Source organism: Pyrus communis, chromosome 2 (genome assembly GCF_041283825.1).
Source record: "Pyrus communis isolate YQ-2024b chromosome 2, ASM4128382v1, whole genome shotgun sequence".
Taxonomy (NCBI): domain Eukaryota; kingdom Viridiplantae; phylum Streptophyta; class Magnoliopsida; order Rosales; family Rosaceae; genus Pyrus; species Pyrus communis.
Window position 1 is genome coordinate 17,167,537 of NC_142566.1, and position 15,983 is coordinate 17,183,519.

At 39.9% G+C, this 15,983-nt stretch overlaps 3 protein-coding genes and 1 non-coding gene across 4 annotated transcripts; 2 read left to right on the forward strand and 2 right to left on the reverse strand.

Moving 5' to 3' along the window:
- Positions 1–5,135: 5,135 nt before the first annotated feature.
- LOC137747532 (galactomannan galactosyltransferase 1-like) lies at positions 5,136–7,079 on the forward strand. The gene has a single exon (XM_088684923.1). It carries the CDS (start codon positions 5,559–5,561, stop codon positions 6,906–6,908), a length of 1,350 nt encoding a protein of 449 aa, XP_088541049.1. The 5' UTR covers positions 5,136–5,558; the 3' UTR covers positions 6,909–7,079.
- A 1,459-nt stretch (positions 7,080–8,538) lies between these two features.
- LOC137747238 (glycosyltransferase 6-like) lies at positions 8,539–10,328 on the reverse strand. The gene has a single exon (XM_068487307.2). The coding sequence runs from the start codon at positions 9,956–9,958 to the stop codon at positions 8,690–8,692; it is 1,269 nt and encodes a 422-aa protein (XP_068343408.2). The 5' UTR covers positions 9,959–10,328; the 3' UTR covers positions 8,539–8,689.
- Positions 10,329–10,785: 457 nt separating this feature from the next.
- On the forward strand, positions 10,786–10,859 carry TRNAT-AGU (transfer RNA threonine (anticodon AGU)). Its single transcript has one exon. It is a non-coding gene; the product is annotated as a tRNA-Thr (tRNA).
- An 84-nt stretch (positions 10,860–10,943) lies between these two features.
- On the reverse strand, positions 10,944–14,505 carry LOC137747239 (heptahelical transmembrane protein 4). The gene is made up of 5 exons (XM_088684927.1): positions 14,462–14,505; positions 13,726–14,123; positions 13,096–13,358; positions 12,431–12,755; positions 10,944–11,795 (listed from the first exon to the last, which is right to left on the reverse strand). Exons 3-5 carry the CDS (start codon positions 13,353–13,355, stop codon positions 11,142–11,144), a joined length of 1,239 nt encoding a protein of 412 aa, XP_088541053.1. The 5' UTR covers positions 13,356–13,358; positions 13,726–14,123; positions 14,462–14,505; the 3' UTR covers positions 10,944–11,141.
- Positions 14,506–15,983: the final 1,478 nt, after the last annotated feature.

Consider the following 15,983-nt stretch of genomic DNA (forward strand, 5'->3'; position numbering starts at 1 on the left):
TGTTAGCAAATTACTTATCAAGTTCGAACACATGTTTGGAGGAATTACGTTGGAAAACAACTACTCTCGAATGAAATATAATTTTATAACTGGAAGTGTGCACCATACGAGATAGTCATCAACCTAGTGGATCCAAATTAATTAAAGGTTTGACTAGAAAGTAAGTTGCATCATCGAAGGGAATGAGTTAAAAGCCTACATCTTGAGAGCCATAAAACCCAACCTAGCTGACTAGAGATCTAGGTTCAAAGGGACAACCGAATTGTGGATGATTCAATGGGAGCACTGTGGAGATAATCTCCTACCCATATCCTATGATGCAATAGTGTTATCTACAACGTGTTTAGGATAAGCTTTGCTTTTAATGATTCCTATACTTGGAAATAACAAGTGGGGTATTGCAGGATACTCTTAATGGGAAGTCACCTATCTTAAGTGAGGAATATGGCCGTTTCTATGAGAATTTTCTGAATGGCTTAATTCTCTAAAAGCACTCATGAGAAACTGAGAATTGTTCAAGGCCAAAATCAACACAACCGAGCAACCACAGGGTGTCTGGAAGGGTATTGTGTGATTACTATTATCTTGGTTTACACAAACGGCTGAGCAGTTTAAGACATCGTGTTCACTAATTAGCCAAGTAAATCCGATAGTAATTCACTACGGAAGGTTCAAAGCTAAAAACTACCTATTCCGATGCGGTACTTTTCCTAATGAATTTCTCTCTAGTGTCTACATTGCCATTTGCATAGTGTGGAGTCAATTTCCATTTATGTGGGGGATTGTTGGAAAATTTAATAATAATATTATTATATTAAATTTATTAATTGAATGGAAATTAGAAGTGGAGCCTTTTGGTAAAAAGATGCCTCTACTCAAATGAAGAGTTGCAACTTTTCACTCTTTATGAATAGTCACATGCTTTCCAATAAGGTATCTCAAAATCTATACATAAGGAAGCCCCTATAAGCATAAAATAACTTTTTTCATTTACATAATTGTACATATATTGAACTAAATATTAAAGTTTCATTGAGTTCGTATGAGAGAGTTATCAACACAATTGTGGCTCATGGAGCCTTGTGATTTGGACTACTACTATTACAAGGACATGGTTGTTGTATCTTGGAGACAAACACTGATCAACCATGAGCATCATAGTGGGGCGTAAACTTGCCTTAAGGACAAAGTGTCTTAACACTTACCTCGACCATATTTTCAGGTTTTCCTAATCCATTATGTCATGTTCATTTAACATTGATTACTCATGTGCATGCATTAATTTTGATATATAATTAGGTGAACTATTTCTTAATATTCTATGTGATTTAATATAGCAATTAGACCCTATTTTTCCACCACGAACTCCGGCGGTCGGAGGTGCAGCCGCACCTCCTCGCCTCTTTGGGTTCGCCAATGAATTCAAAGTGTTGTATGAGCTTTGATACCACTTGTTGTGCAAAAGTTGGTGATCCAAGAGTTAGACAATTTTGGCATTAAGGATAGTTGGGTACACCAAATTCATGCATCAAAAAAGACTTTGCCCAACGAAAGACCATTCGTCGCGCAATGTCTTAGAGCTTGTTTGGATTTACTTTTGAAAGAGTCAAAATCACTTTCTAATGAGTAAAAGCACTTCGGTGTAAGAACAGGCCATTTCAAAAGTGATTTTAGTTGGACAAAAGCACTGTAAAGCATTTTATCAAGAAATACCTAGAAAATAAGGGATAAAGATGCTCTCCTTCCCTTTTCCCCTCCCCTCCTTTTACAGGTTTCTCTCTCTCTCTCTCTCTCTCTCTCTCTCTCTCTCTCTCTACAAAGATGAAAAAACAATATGAAATCTTGAGCATTCAAACAGGAGAGGGAGGAAAAAAAAAAAAGAAAAAAAAAAAAGAAAGAGAATCCCTATCCGAAAATAAGGGAATCACTTTTCTCCCTTTAATTAAACATTTTGAATTCCAAAATCAACCTTAACTTTTTAATTTGCAAAGTCTAAAATGTCATTCCATTTCAAAGAAGGGTAATGCTAGGTAGATAATTTGTAGACTAAATTTCCAAATAAAATGATGCGTCACTAATAAGAAATAATCATCAACTTCCATGCCATTTAGTTTACAAAATTTTGTCTACGAGCTTCCATTACCACTTTTTTCTAGTGTTCTATGTTGTCATATAAGAAAACCAAAAGAGTTTTTCTTTTCAGATTATTTTGGAGAGTGGAGCAGTCTTCTTGGTCTCGGTCTCTTCGTTTTAATCTTCTTCAAATCTCTCTGCATCTTCATCACTTGAATATTTGTTGAGGTATGTTCTCCTACTTCTTACTTAATTTTGTATGTTGTGTGTGAATTTTTTTGGTGATATGTTCTTTTTGCTGAAATTGTTGTCACGAAAAGAATTTCCCCACCAAACTGCAGCTGGGTAACTGGCATGGCGTGGAGGAGAGGTGGTTGCCCATGGCAAAGGCGCCTGGGGGAGCTTGAGGAAGAAGAAAATTCGAGGAGCATGAACTCCTTTGGTTCTCTATTACTACCTCTTTTTTTTTTTTTTTTTTTTTTTTTGAGGAGACGATAGGGAGAATTGGCTTAGGATTGGGTGGGCTGGGGCTGAAGAAGATTGAGAAGATGCATGAGGTGGCGATGGGTGTTGTTCGGGCTAGAATGTTTCTCGCATAACTCCCCTTGTCTTGCATGTCGGGTAAAAGTTCATTGCTTGATTTTCTACATCAGAATTTTAAACATAATTATGACGAAATGACCACATTGATTTGTAACACCTATTTTCTAGAATTAAATTAATTAATTTTTAATTTTAGGGACCAAGATCAATTTTAAAGATCATTTATGATAAAAACTTTTTTTTTTTGTCAAAAAATAAACTTTATTTATAATTTAATCGAAATGTTTATATGCAAGAATATTAAATGAAAACTCAGGGCTATTTCATCCCAAATAAATGGACTACTATTTTTGACGGTAAGCGAGGCAATCGTGTGAGCAGCCAGGTTGCTACCCGCGGCACAAACCCAATTTTGACATCTCCAATATACTTCACCAAAGAATCAATATCAAACAGAAGAAATTCTGAATCAGCATCTACTTCAACCTCCTTGTTAATCATTCGCAGCAGCACTTGGGCATCCGATTCAATCTCCAACTTCGTAAATCCTTCATTTTTGCAAAACACAAGTGCTGCACGAATAGCCTCCGCTTCCGCCAAGATTGCCGAATGAAAAGGCCTCTTCCCCCGCCCCTCCTGCTCTCCGCAAACACCTCGCAAAATCTCGAATCACCCACTCATAACTCCCCAGCCTTGTCTTCGAATTCCATGATCCATCACAATTTACTTTCAAAGTACGAACAGATGACTTAGAGGAAAGTGGGTCTTCAGCGACGAGCGGTGAAGACGACGGCAAAGGCGAAAGTGAGCCTCAGAGGCTTATGAGAGCTCAATGGAAAAGACTCCGCACAGAAGCTTCTCGTTGCAGGGGAATTATTGGGCCTCTTTTACCTTCAACAATGTATCAATTTGAAAATGAAGCACAAGGTGTTCGACATAATACCTCTAAGAAACCTGGCGCTGTTGACACTGAGAAACTGGGTTAGAAAACGTTGGGAAGTGATCTTCTCGCACAATCTTGTTTAAATTATAAAGTTTTAATTGAATAAATGAAAGGAGAATAAAAGGACTTAAATAAACACGAGAGTGCAGAAATCTTTTGGATTGTTTCGTAATTATGGTTTCTATTTTGGGTAATTTCATTTGAAATTTTGAAACATGGAGTGAAAATTAACGCGAGAGTGCGTTTGTTCAGGCAATGAGACACCTGCTTGCGGTAATCAGAACAAAGTGAAGCAAAGGGGGAAGGCAAAGAAGCAAGCTAAAGAAAGAGGGCAAGATTAAAACAAGGGCAAATAATGCCCTATGCAAAATGGTGTTGGTATGTCATATGAATAGTGTTTGTATGTCTTGCACAGAACGTTTTATTAAGATCAGCCTATTTGCCATTTCACGTTTATATACAATCAATCTAGTAGCATTCTAAATTACAATAAGAGGGATGCCCATAATTAGTAAAATCAATCATTTTTATTGTTCATAATATCCGGTTCCGTTTGGGTTGCCTTGGGTTGACATTGTTCAACCCAACCTTCCATCGAGCCTCTCGTTTCAAACCGCTCTAGCACGAAGTCTTGGTATTGCGAACTTAAAACTTATTTCAATATTGAAAAGAAAAATATCACTAGATTGTAAGTTGTGGGAGCTTCCAATGTTTGCCAACAAAACTTATTGCATAGTGAGATGTGAATTTACAAGAAGTACATCAAATGAAATGTGAGGAAGGGAGCGGAGAGATGCATTCATAACTTTTATATAAATCTCGAATATATATGTAAATAAGCAAGCATTACAAAATCTTCTTTTTATGTTGGTTATTGAAAAGACTCATTGCACTATTGCACCATTATTTGAAGAGATTTTTCTGTGTATCCGTAGCATAATATGGTACATTATGTGTTATAAAATGGAGAGATACTGAACAATATGCTCTAAAGTGAGACATATCAATCTTGATGTTTACTTATATTATAATACGTGGTGTATCATCTATGTGTCCCGAATACACATTAAAATTTATCCATCATTTATATCACTATCTTATGAATATATGTAAACTAATTATGAACTTGAAGTTTTCTTTATACACGTGGTATCGGAGGTGGCGAGAATCAGATACAAAACCCTCAAATGGAGGAATAAACTCTTTGACAATTTGCACTAGAACTAGAGATTATGTGACAATAATTTGCATTGGTGGGTTGCAACTTTATAAGCTTAAAATCTTATGTTTATCACTTGTTTGAATGTTGCCACCTGTCTGGGTAATTATCAATCAACATCATAACGAATTCAATTCCAGACTATGCCCACTCTATTTGCCAAACCAATTCCTGCCAAATAAAAGAAATCCTTTTGCAGAATTTTTTAAAAGTAAAACTCTGCGTTTACTCTTTGTCAGCTTATTTTTATACTAATATTTTAATATATTAGGTAAAAAATATAAGATGTTTAAGAATCCATAAAAAATCTCCAAAATATTTCTCTCCAAATAATATAAATTTTAGGCTTCCTTTTCATCCCAAGCAAGTCCATTATTAATATCACAATAAAGTGCACCTAAATGACCATAATACCTTCCTTCATTCCTTTCTTGTGAGCCGCACCCACACTGTAAAGTAACATGGTGTGGGTCATAAAAGTAAAAGCGACAAAATTCTAATTTCTACCCACGAAGGTGTCGGTTCACAAACACATACATACACGTGTCTGCTTGATCAAGGTGTAGGCTAGACAAAGGGACCCAACGAATGCCGTAGATCGTGGCGCACTTTAGCATCTTCAGCGCTACTAAACCGACTATGCACTGTACACTCCCCCCCACTTAAATCCTTCTGCTAAACATATCCAGAGGACCAGAATAGAAGCTGTACGAAACCCTTCATCCATGGCCGCAAAACGACACCGTTAATAACCCAACCCTGTCGCATTTTCCATTTCCAATGCTTTCCCCTGAGTTGCCTCAAATGTCGAAACCCTATGCCAGAACAAGGCCCTCTTCCTGGGTCGCCGACGGACTGCTTTTCTTCGGCGGCGCATTTATCGCTCTTCTCCTCCTCCTCACTCTCTGGACCTTCGTAACCCCTTCTTCTATCCCCAATTTCAACCGCACGGTCGCTCCGCCGCCAACCGCTGCTGAAACCGATCAATGCGCCGACGACTCTGACCTGCGCCGGGATCCCCGGAACCGGACCTTCTACGATGACCGGGAGGTCCGGTACACGCTCGGGCAGCCGGTTCGGGACTGGGACGAGAAGCGGCGGCAGTGGCTGCTGCACCACAAGTCGTTGGCGGCGGGAGCGGGCGAAAGGATTCTGATGGTGACGGGATCCCAGCCGTCCGCGTGTAAAAATCCTATCGGCGATCATCTCCTCCTGAGATTCTTCAAGAACAAGGTGGACTACTGTAGAATCCACGGCCACGAAATCTTCTACAACAACGCATTGCTGCACCCGCGGATGGGGAACTACTGGGCCAAGCTCCCCGTAATCCGGGCCGCCATGGTGGCCCACCCGGAGGCCGAGTGGATCTGGTGGGTCGACTCGGACGCGTTGTTCACCGATATGGAGTTCAAGCTCCCGCTGGACCGGTACAAAAACCACAACCTCATCGTCCACGGGTGGACCCACCTGGTAACGGAGACGCACAGCTGGACCGGGCTCAATGCAGGTGTGTTCTTAATCCGGAACTCCCAGTGGGCCATGGATTTCCTCGAGGTGTGGGCCAGCATGGGCCCGCAGACCCCGGAGTACGAGAAGTGGGGGGAGACCCTCCGGTCAACGTTCAAGGACAAGGCGTTCCCGGAGTCGGACGATCAGACGGGGCTGGCTTACTTGATCTACAAGGAGAAGGAGAAATGGGGGGACAAGATTTATCTGGAGAGCGAGTATTATTTCGAAGGGTACTGGGCGGATATCGTGGGGACGCTGGATAAGATCGAGGCCAGGTACGATGAGATAGAGAGAGGGGAGGAGGACAATGCGGTGCGTTTAAGGAGGAGGCACGCGGAAAAGGTGAGCGAGCAGTACGGTGCGTATAGGGAGGAGTACTTGCGTGAGGCGGGGTACGGGAAGGGGAGCTGGAGGCGGCCGTTCGTCACGCACTTTACGGGATGCCAGCCGTGCAGCGGAATGCACAACGAGATGTATGCCGGGGAGTCGTGCTGGGACGGGATGCGGAAGGCGTTGAATTTCGCGGATAACCAGGTGCTCCGTAAATATGGGTACGTGCACTCGAGCACGGGGGATAGTGCGGCCACTCCGGTGCCGTTTGATTACCCGGCCGAGTTTTGAAAAGGTTAAGATTGGCATATAGCTTTTGTTTGATTGCTTTTGTTTATTCGGCTTTTGTAAAAGCTGGATTTATTAGTCACTTACTTATGCTGTTGGATTCATTGGATGATGAAAGCTCTTGACTGATTTGTTGACTAAATGGTATACATGGCACCTTGGAAAGTGACTAAATTATTGGATCTGTTTTATGAGTGGGGAGGTGTTTGGCCATGCAAAAGGTATATATAGGGGGGAGTTGTTGATGATGATGACAATTTGGGAAAACCCTAATGATAGCTTAATCGTTGTTAGGAATAATGATAAATATACTTGTGTTTTTTAATGGGGAATTCAAGACTTGGAAGTTATATCAAACACGTATCTTAATTTCTCATCACTGTTTTATTAGGGGTTTGGTGTCGCATAGCTACCTTACCTACCCTCTTTTGCTTTGCATTGTGCTCAATTGATTCTTTAGCTTTCATATCTCCGTTGGCGGATCCACCTAGGGGCCGCCAAGCCTTCCAATTGCTCGACTGCCCACCGTTATTGCTACACATGATATCGTCCAAGTTCTTTTGATGTTCTCCTTGGGGCAAATGCTTGATAAAATGCCTCAAAGAGGTTGAGCCATGGTATGGTAGGGCACCACAGGCTACTACTTAAAGTGGCCTGATAGGAAAATTTCTTGAATCCTCCATTGTATAGTGTACACAACTTTCGTTGTTCACACATCACGTGGATTGGCGGATTTCTTAGACTCATAAGTTCAGATGCAAGAGAGTTGAGGACGACAGATGTGCTGTCTAGTTGGATAGGGTGAGGCGAAAAGTCGAATAGGTATCTTGTTCCACTTGTTGCGCGCCTGCTTTTGCATATCTGTTACACGTCTACTTAGTTAGCATCCCAAATTCAAACTCTTAGCGACAGCTAGCAGGGATCGCTAGACAAGCAATCAGACCAACAATAAATGTTTAATGATGGTGGAAAAAATAAAAAATAAAAACCCACCCCCAACTCAATTTTTTGACAACAATTTTTTTTCAACTTATAAATTGGTAAGCAAATGGTAAGCAGAAACGTAATAACTACAAGGAAAAAGCATCTTACTTGAAAATTGGCACAGAAAGTGTCCTACAATCCATATGGAGATAATGTTTTAAAATTACAAATTAATAATAATAATCTTCTCGGTCTTATTAATATTACTTACACGAAAAAACAACCAAAACCAAAAGTAAATAGTGGAGATTAACATTAACACTAACAGATACCAATGTCAGAAGATTCGCAACCTAATCACTTACATAAGTAGTTTTTTAACCTGTTTAATATTGTCTTAAGTGGGACCCTTCTTGCCTTTGTAATCCTTTACATTTTATAAAATTACACCACTACATTGTTGACAAGTATAATGAAATTCTTACCTTTGGGAAAGAAAAAAAAATTTTAAACGTAGTGTGATTGTTACACCAATCAAGAATGACACATTGTTTATAAACAGTGACCACGTACAAACCAGTAATCATGTGTTTTTTATCGACCAAAGTTTTCTAATTTGGCAGCATTTCCCATTTCATAATATATTGCAAACCTTCGATTCTACACTCCACGGAATCTAAGGATCATTTAGTTGAAATCAAATACATTGTTTTATCAAAATTTTTTTATTCTCAATAAAATATGATTACTTGTAGAGGACATATTTCATCAAATATAACATGTACAACCAACAAAAACACAACTACGCTTATTATCTTTCTATAATTTAAAACCTCACAATTTATTTAATCAATCAAACGTTACAACAAAACAGAAACAGTTGACGAACTCAAATCAGGGTGCACAAAACCATAATTTCGAAGCACTTGATTATCCGCGAAATTCAAAGCCCTATTCATCTCGTCCCAACACGAATCCCCGGTATACTGTGGATTGTGCTCTCCGCTGCACGGTTGACACCCGGTAAAATGCGTCACAAACGGTCTCCTCACGCGCCCCTTAATATACGTCTCTCTTTTCGCACCGTACCACTCGTTCACTTTCTCCGCATGTCTCCTCCTCAAACTGCTGTCGTTTCGCTCCGTCTCGGCGTAACTCTCGGTGAAGTTATCGTACTTCCCCACTACCCCTATCCAATAAGCTTCCAAGTAGTACTCCCACTCCAAATAAGTCTTTTTCCCCCACCTCTCCTCATCCGTGAAGAGCAAGTAAATCAGAGCGGATTGATCGTCTGGGAGTGGGAACGGCTTGTCCTTGAATACCGATGTCAATATTCGTCCCCAGTTTTCAAAATCCGGGGTCTGTGGGCCGATCGAGGCCCATTCATCAATTAAGTCCATGGACCATTGACAATTTCGAATTAACAACACCCCGGCATTGAGCCCGGTCCAACTTTTATTATATATGTCCCCATAAACCATATTGGGCCAACCATGGACTACAAGGTTGTGATTTTCGTACCGACCCAATGGAACCCTAAATTCCATGTCGGTAAAAACCGCATCCGAATCTATCCACCAGATCCATTCGGCTTCCGGGTGGGCCAGCATCGTGGCCCGAATAACCGGAAGCTTGGCCCAATAGGAGTCCATCTTGGGATGCAAGTACGCGTTGTTGTAGAAAATGTCGTGTCCGTGTAAACGACAGTAGTCCACCTTGTTCTTGAACAGCCTCAGAAGAAGATGATCGCCAATCGGGTTCTTACACTTGGACGGTTGCGATCCGGTGACGAGGAGGACCCGGTCCCGCGACCCGGAAGCGAGCGACGGATGTAGGTCCAGCCAAACGCGCCGCTTCTGGTCCCAGTTCTTGACCGGGCTTTCTATGAAGTAGCTCAGTTCCGGGTCGTCGTAGAAAGTTGTGTCGATGGGGTCGGGTTGTGGATTCGGGTCGTGGGCGGCGTATCCCGAGCCGGGTATAGGAAAGGGGAGGAATCCGAAATTGGGTTTGTGATGGTACAGGGCGATGAAGCACCAGAAGAACCAGACGAAGAAAAGGGCGAAGAATAGGCCGGCGAGGAAGGAAAACCCGTCGGTGCAGGGTCGGGATTGGTGGGTGGGTTTCGCCATTGGCAGGTGTTTGGGAGGTGGGAAGGTGGAGTAAGTGGGAGGAGTGGGATAGGATTAGGATGCATATTTGAAGAGAGATAGAGAAGGGGGGGGATTGGGATTCTGGGGATTGTGGGGATTTTTGTTAATGTGAGACAAATGCCTAAAATTGGAAGTGGGAATTGAATTTTGGGGAGACGTTTACGGGAGAAAGGGGATTTGTTTCCGAAAGGAAAGTAATCATTGCAGTGCCGGTTGTGATCTGGGATTTTATGAACAGAAATGAATGACCAGATGATAGAGAAAGGAGGAAGAAAGATGAAGTTTGGACTATGGCTGCTACTTTTGGATGAAGTTTGGACTATGGTTGTGATCTGGGATTTTATGAACAGAAATGAATAACCAAATTGATGATTGTGACGATTGTAGTTTGGCCGAAGTTATACTAATTTAATTTAGTTGGATTTTTCATGATTTTAAATAATTTACTAATTATGTTTATTTAATTTAGTACGTTCGGATCGCATGGGAGGCGTTTCTCAAACAATTTAGTTGACCTTGGGAAAAAATCTGTAAAATTAAAATAGAACCTTAACCAAACTACAATATCAAAATCAGTTAATTTACCAAAATAGGTTCATTTATCAAATATTGCTTGGATCTACTTAAATATACAAATTTTCTTCCCATTAATTTCCACGCTAATAAATGGATGAACGGGAAAAGGGGATGCATTGGAAAAGAAAATCGGAGGAAAATACGGTGTGAAAAATTTACCGTTTAGATACCGGTACAACCACAGGCATTATTTTTGTCAAAACTAATTCCAATGGAATACATAACAAGAAGCTTTCATAGCTCAGTTGGTTAGAGCACCCGTTTAGTAAGCGGGAGGTCTTGAGTTCAACTCTCAATGAAAGCAAAACCAATTTCTTTTTCTTCCTTTTTTGTTCGCGTACTGCACTGCAATTCTTTCATATAGAAAGCGTACAAGAAAAAACAGAAATACTCCAATACAATGTTTCCTTTTTTCGTTTTCCCGCGAACCAAACACGATTTTCTGTGCCCGATTCTAGTCACAAATCGGAAATCACATTATTGACACTAGAGAAACGTCATTGTTCACCTACGCATAAAATAACAACAAACAGAGACCTTACCAACTAATACTAGAGTCAATAGGCAATCTTCCTAATTCACTAAATCAGCAACCCGCTAAGTCGCGCCACTTGAGGTACACGAGCCCTGCACGGTAATGGGTGTATGCCCCCGCCACCACCAATACGTGAAACAGCTGGTGGCTGTGCCCTGCTATGTCGAACTTCCCAGGCATCCATCGTTCTGGAATCCTTGTGGCATAAACCAGGGCTCCCACCCCGTAGAGAAGCCCCATCAGAATCTCATACCCGGTTGTGTGGAGTGCCTCAGGTTGATCTGAAAACAAGATCAGCTTGTGCATGACGGGTAGAATCCCGGACAAGCCCATGCCAAGAAAAAGAGACACACGGACTATTCGGTATTCGGGATTTTGAAATACTGGGATGAGGGAAACCAAAACTGTGGCAATTCCCAAGAGGGTTATGCATCCCATGTAGAGGGCGCAGAAGAAAGGGTTGCACATGAAGGTGTAGTAGACGAGAGGGTAGAATGAGGTAGATATAAGGGCTGCAATTCCAGCATAGTCCATCCTGAGCATTATATACGACATGCGCTCAGAGTGGCAAGAGAGAAGATGGCATGCGCTGCTGGTCAGCAAGCAAAACATGGCTCCCCCCAAGAAAGCAAAAAATGGCCATCTCGTGATTGGTCTAATCATCAATGGTGCTATTATGTTTGCTACATCCTCCTTCATGCTACGCTGCATTAATCCAAACAACAAATTAAAGTATATTAGCGGATGCATATCCCAAAGTACAGTAACGTTGACAATGGAAAGTAGATTTATATGATTGGGGATTCTAACTGCTCATGCTTTTATATTATTTAATGCTCCAAGGGCTCACACAATTAGATTGTGCACGCGCCCGTGTGTGTGAAATAGTACACAACTGTCAGTCAACTTTCCTACATATCATCTTACATGGATAGCTATGCGATAATTTGAGTAGCCAAACTACTAAGGGAAACCATTTTGCAAAAATCACATTTATACTAAAAAAATCTCACATAAATGACACAATTCTAAGCACATTATGCTAGAAAATCAAAGCCTTATAAATGGCACGCTGCGGATGGGTGTGTAGATGTGAGGAACTAAATAATTAAATGCCAAAGGATCAAAATAAGTTAAACATATTTCAACAATACATAAACTATTTATTGTTCATGTTGAATTGGAGGAGAACGTCAAATAGCAAAATGTTCATTAAGGAAGAAAGAACCTATTGAACATAATGGAAGCATCTAAAAGCTTAAAAGGTATTACGAATGTATATAAATGGTCAGTGGATAAGTTAATATCATTGGATCTAGGGCTTTAAAGGTCGAGCATACCAGCATACAGACATCAGTTTGGTTGCCATGGGAGAATCGTTGCGGCAAACAGTTTTTCAGAAGTTCCATAACATGCCAACCAGAGAGTGACGGTAGCAGATCGATTGAAGTTAACGATGTCTTTAACTCTTCTCTAAGTCTGTTAAGATCTGGCATGTTGGGTAAGGAAGGGAGGCAGGTCATGAATTCTTCATGTAATTTGTGCAGATCAGCCTTTTTCAGCACATCAGGTAAATGCTGCAGAGCATGAAGATCAACGACCTCGGGAACCTTAATTGCAGTGTATATGGTCAAGGAAAGAAAAAGGAAGAATCCGATCAAATGCCTGGAAAGCAATAATTTGTTAGAAAAGATTGTCCAACGGTGAAGTTTATGCCGTTGTAGTTCTGACATATCAGTTACCAACAATGTATTTTTACACAAGTTAAAGAAACCAACTGCGCACCTCTACAACAAAAAAAAGCATACATAATTTCACATCAGAGAATTTCGTGGGTTTGACATAGAAATATGGACGTCAATACAGTTCTTGTGATCGAAGTAAATTGTCATATTCACAGTTTAATCCACTACAGTTAACTCAGAAGAAACAAGGAAAATTATGAACAGTTTTTGCTTTCTCATTAAATATTGCAAACTTCAAGAGGGGAAATATAGAAACTTACGTCCAAACGTTCAGCGTCTCGTTGTGGATGGTAAACATACTAAGCAAGACCTGCTTCAATGGCCATTCTGACCGGTAATGGCCTAAGATGAACTCATTGTCCCTCAAGTAATTTGGCAAAGTGTGGTACTCAACCAGCTGATACTTCACCTTCTCCCACAGCCGCTTTCCTTTGCTTTCCTTCGACGAAGATGCACGATTGTTCTCCAATGCTTCAGATGAAAGTTTTGGATCTTCAAATTCTTCGATTTCGCTGCCCATTTTCTGTTTAACCCCAAATCATACAATGTCACACTTAACACATTGAAAAAATTATCTCTTTCGTTGCCAAAGAACAATTATAAGGTACCAGGCAACGAACCCAGATCCTGAAGCATTGATCCTTATCAAATCCAACGTAAAAAAACGAAAATTGCATCAAATTTTTTATTTTTGAATTGAAATATGAACAATTGCAGAAAGAATGCAAACCCATTACAAAAAATGTAGTCTTAATCTAATTGTCCATTTTCTTGGAAACCAAAGCCAAATTAAAGGCATCCAAAATCCAGCATTAACAATCTAATCACAAATAGTAAGTAATGGTGGGAAATCAAAGCATGCCAAGCAAACCCCAGGTGAGAAAACGTACCGAAAAAGCGAAGACCCGCCAGCTGAGAACAATCAAAGCAGCCCCAGAAGGAGATTCGCCTTCTTTCCCAGATGGGGTCTTCAGAGTCGGTCCTTTATATATATATATTTGTATAAATAATGGAGCAGTGATAGTCAGAAAAAGGAGAATTGTCCTTGATAGAAAGGCCAAAAATAAAGAATTGGACTATGAGAAGAAGAATCCACCAGAGGAAATTGGACGTGGGTGATTAAAAATTAAAATACAGATTTGGGAATTGAGAGGAGAGACTCGATTGAGGAGATGCGGAGATGCCGGTGGAGGTCGATCGGGTGGGCCAGCAGACACATGTTAGTTGTGACGAAATTTGGCACGTCTTGTAGGAATGTCAAGATATTTTGCCGATTTTAGATTAAGGGCTGGTTTGGTATTGCTGTGCTTTGAAAAAAAACTGTTTTTGCTGTGCTGTGAGAATAAACAGCTGTGAAATAAAGCAGCAGAGTGTTTGGTAAACTTTTTTGTAAAAGTGCTTTTGAAAAAAAAAGCAGTATTATAGTGTTTGGTAAACTTTTATGTAAAACAGATGTGAAAAAAAAACCAATTTTTCAAAGCTGGGTTTTGCAGCTTCTTGTTTTTGGCTTTTTTCACCCAAAACTGTGAAAAAAAGTTGAAGCTGAATGTTTACCAAACACAAAAACAGCTTCCAGCGTTTTTTTATACCAATTTTTTTCAGAATCACCTCAGTACCGAACCAGGCCTAAGCAAGGCGATGTTCGAGAGGTAAAAGTTACGTGAAACAATGCAATCTTTTGTTGAGAGATGTGTCCCATAAAGCGCCATCAGGCTGACAAATTAATAGAAACAATTTTTAAATTCAAAATAATTTTTTTTCCTTTTACTTTTTTATTTACGTTTTACACATTTTTTTTTGTTTATTTATGTTCTTTGACTTTCTTTAATTTATTCGATCTGACAATAAAAACCTGAGATACGTATGTAGATAGCATCACCCTATCAGCAATAATAGGTCATATTCGTGTCAAGCAAATAATATTAACTGATTTGTTAATGAACTTTGGCAGTATAAAACAAAAAAATGAGCCATGAGTTGAGTTTCGAAGATTAAGTGAAAATATATGAATTTCAGAGAGTTATGTGATATTCGTGAAGTCTTTAGAAGTATTGTTGTAAATAAGTAAATATTATAGGATTATTTTTTACACACCCACAACTTTATGAAGACAATTTCAACTTTGTCCCTCATTCTTCTACGTTTAGGATCCTCTTTGTGAGGATCCCGCAAATCTTCCAATCACGTTCGTTCATCGTGCATCATGCGGTCAGAAATTATTGTAAATTTTTTATTTAAAATTGAATATAAACAGTACCTGACGGAAATTAGTCACACGATATACGTTGAACAAACGTGATTGGAGGATCTTCACAAAGAAAATCCGGAGAAGATCCTCATTCATTCTTCTAAAGCCACCCCACGTCTCCACCCCCAAAAACAAAAAGCACACCTAGCAACCCTAATTCGACGACCAAGTATATCTAATTACCTCCATAGGCATCGGGTGAAAACTCTCATTTCATTGGTTACAATCCAACACTTCAACTCACCAACCTGGATGCTCCTTTACCTCTATCACCTTCGTCGTGGAAGTCTATCCTCCCGCACAGGCCCGGCAAGGAAAAAGTTAGGTGGTGGGGTTTTCTCTTTGTTTACCAACTTAAATCAAATAGGGGTAAAAAAAAGACATTTAAGTGAGAAAATAAAGTACGGGGTTTCTTCATAAGATTGTAAGGTGTTAATAGAATTATGCATATTATAAACACAACTTCTTTTTTTATTTCCAAATATTTGTGACTCAGTTGTTACTTTGTAGTATTTTCCTTTCCACAATAATTGTTCGTATCCATGAGAAGAAAAAAATTTATTTCTTTTCAACACTTAAACACACAGAAAAATTAGAAATAAAATAAAATAAAGACGTTGTCATGTATCCATTTTATTCCTAACGAATACAATGGACAAATTTGAATGAACTTTAAAAGTAAAGACAAGACATAATTTGTAATTAATTTTATGGAGTAGTAGTATATTCTTTACTGAGAAATCTTTGTTTAATTCTTAATGATGGTGAAGAGCGAAAGATGATGGTGGTGGTTCTGGGACAAGAGGTTGATCGGCAGTGAAATTTCCGAATGCGATGGTGGGGAGTAGGGTGGGCCATAGCTACTTGCCCTTTGGGTCTTCCATTTGTTCTTTACAGACA

What these genes read in the sequence shown, in the direction of transcription:
- LOC137747532 (XM_088684923.1), top strand. Translation starts at nt 5,559, where the DNA reads ATGCTTTCCCCTGAGTTGCCTCAAATGTCGAAACCCTATGCCAGAACA.
- LOC137747238 (XM_068487307.2), bottom strand. Translation starts at nt 9,958, where the DNA reads ATGGCGAAACCCACCCACCAATCCCGACCCTGCACCGACGGGTTTTCC.
- LOC137747239 (XM_088684927.1), bottom strand. Translation starts at nt 13,355, where the DNA reads ATGGGCAGCGAAATCGAAGAATTTGAAGATCCAAAACTTTCATCTGAA. An exon ending in GAGACGCTGAACGTTTGGAC is followed by an intron (nt 12,756 to 13,095) that starts GTAAGTTTCTAT and finishes ATTGCTTTCCAG; the next exon opens with GCATTTGATCGGATTCTTCC. An exon ending in AAACTGATGTCTGTATGCTG is followed by an intron (nt 11,796 to 12,430) that starts GTATGCTCGACC and finishes GGATTAATGCAG; the next exon opens with CGTAGCATGAAGGAGGATGT.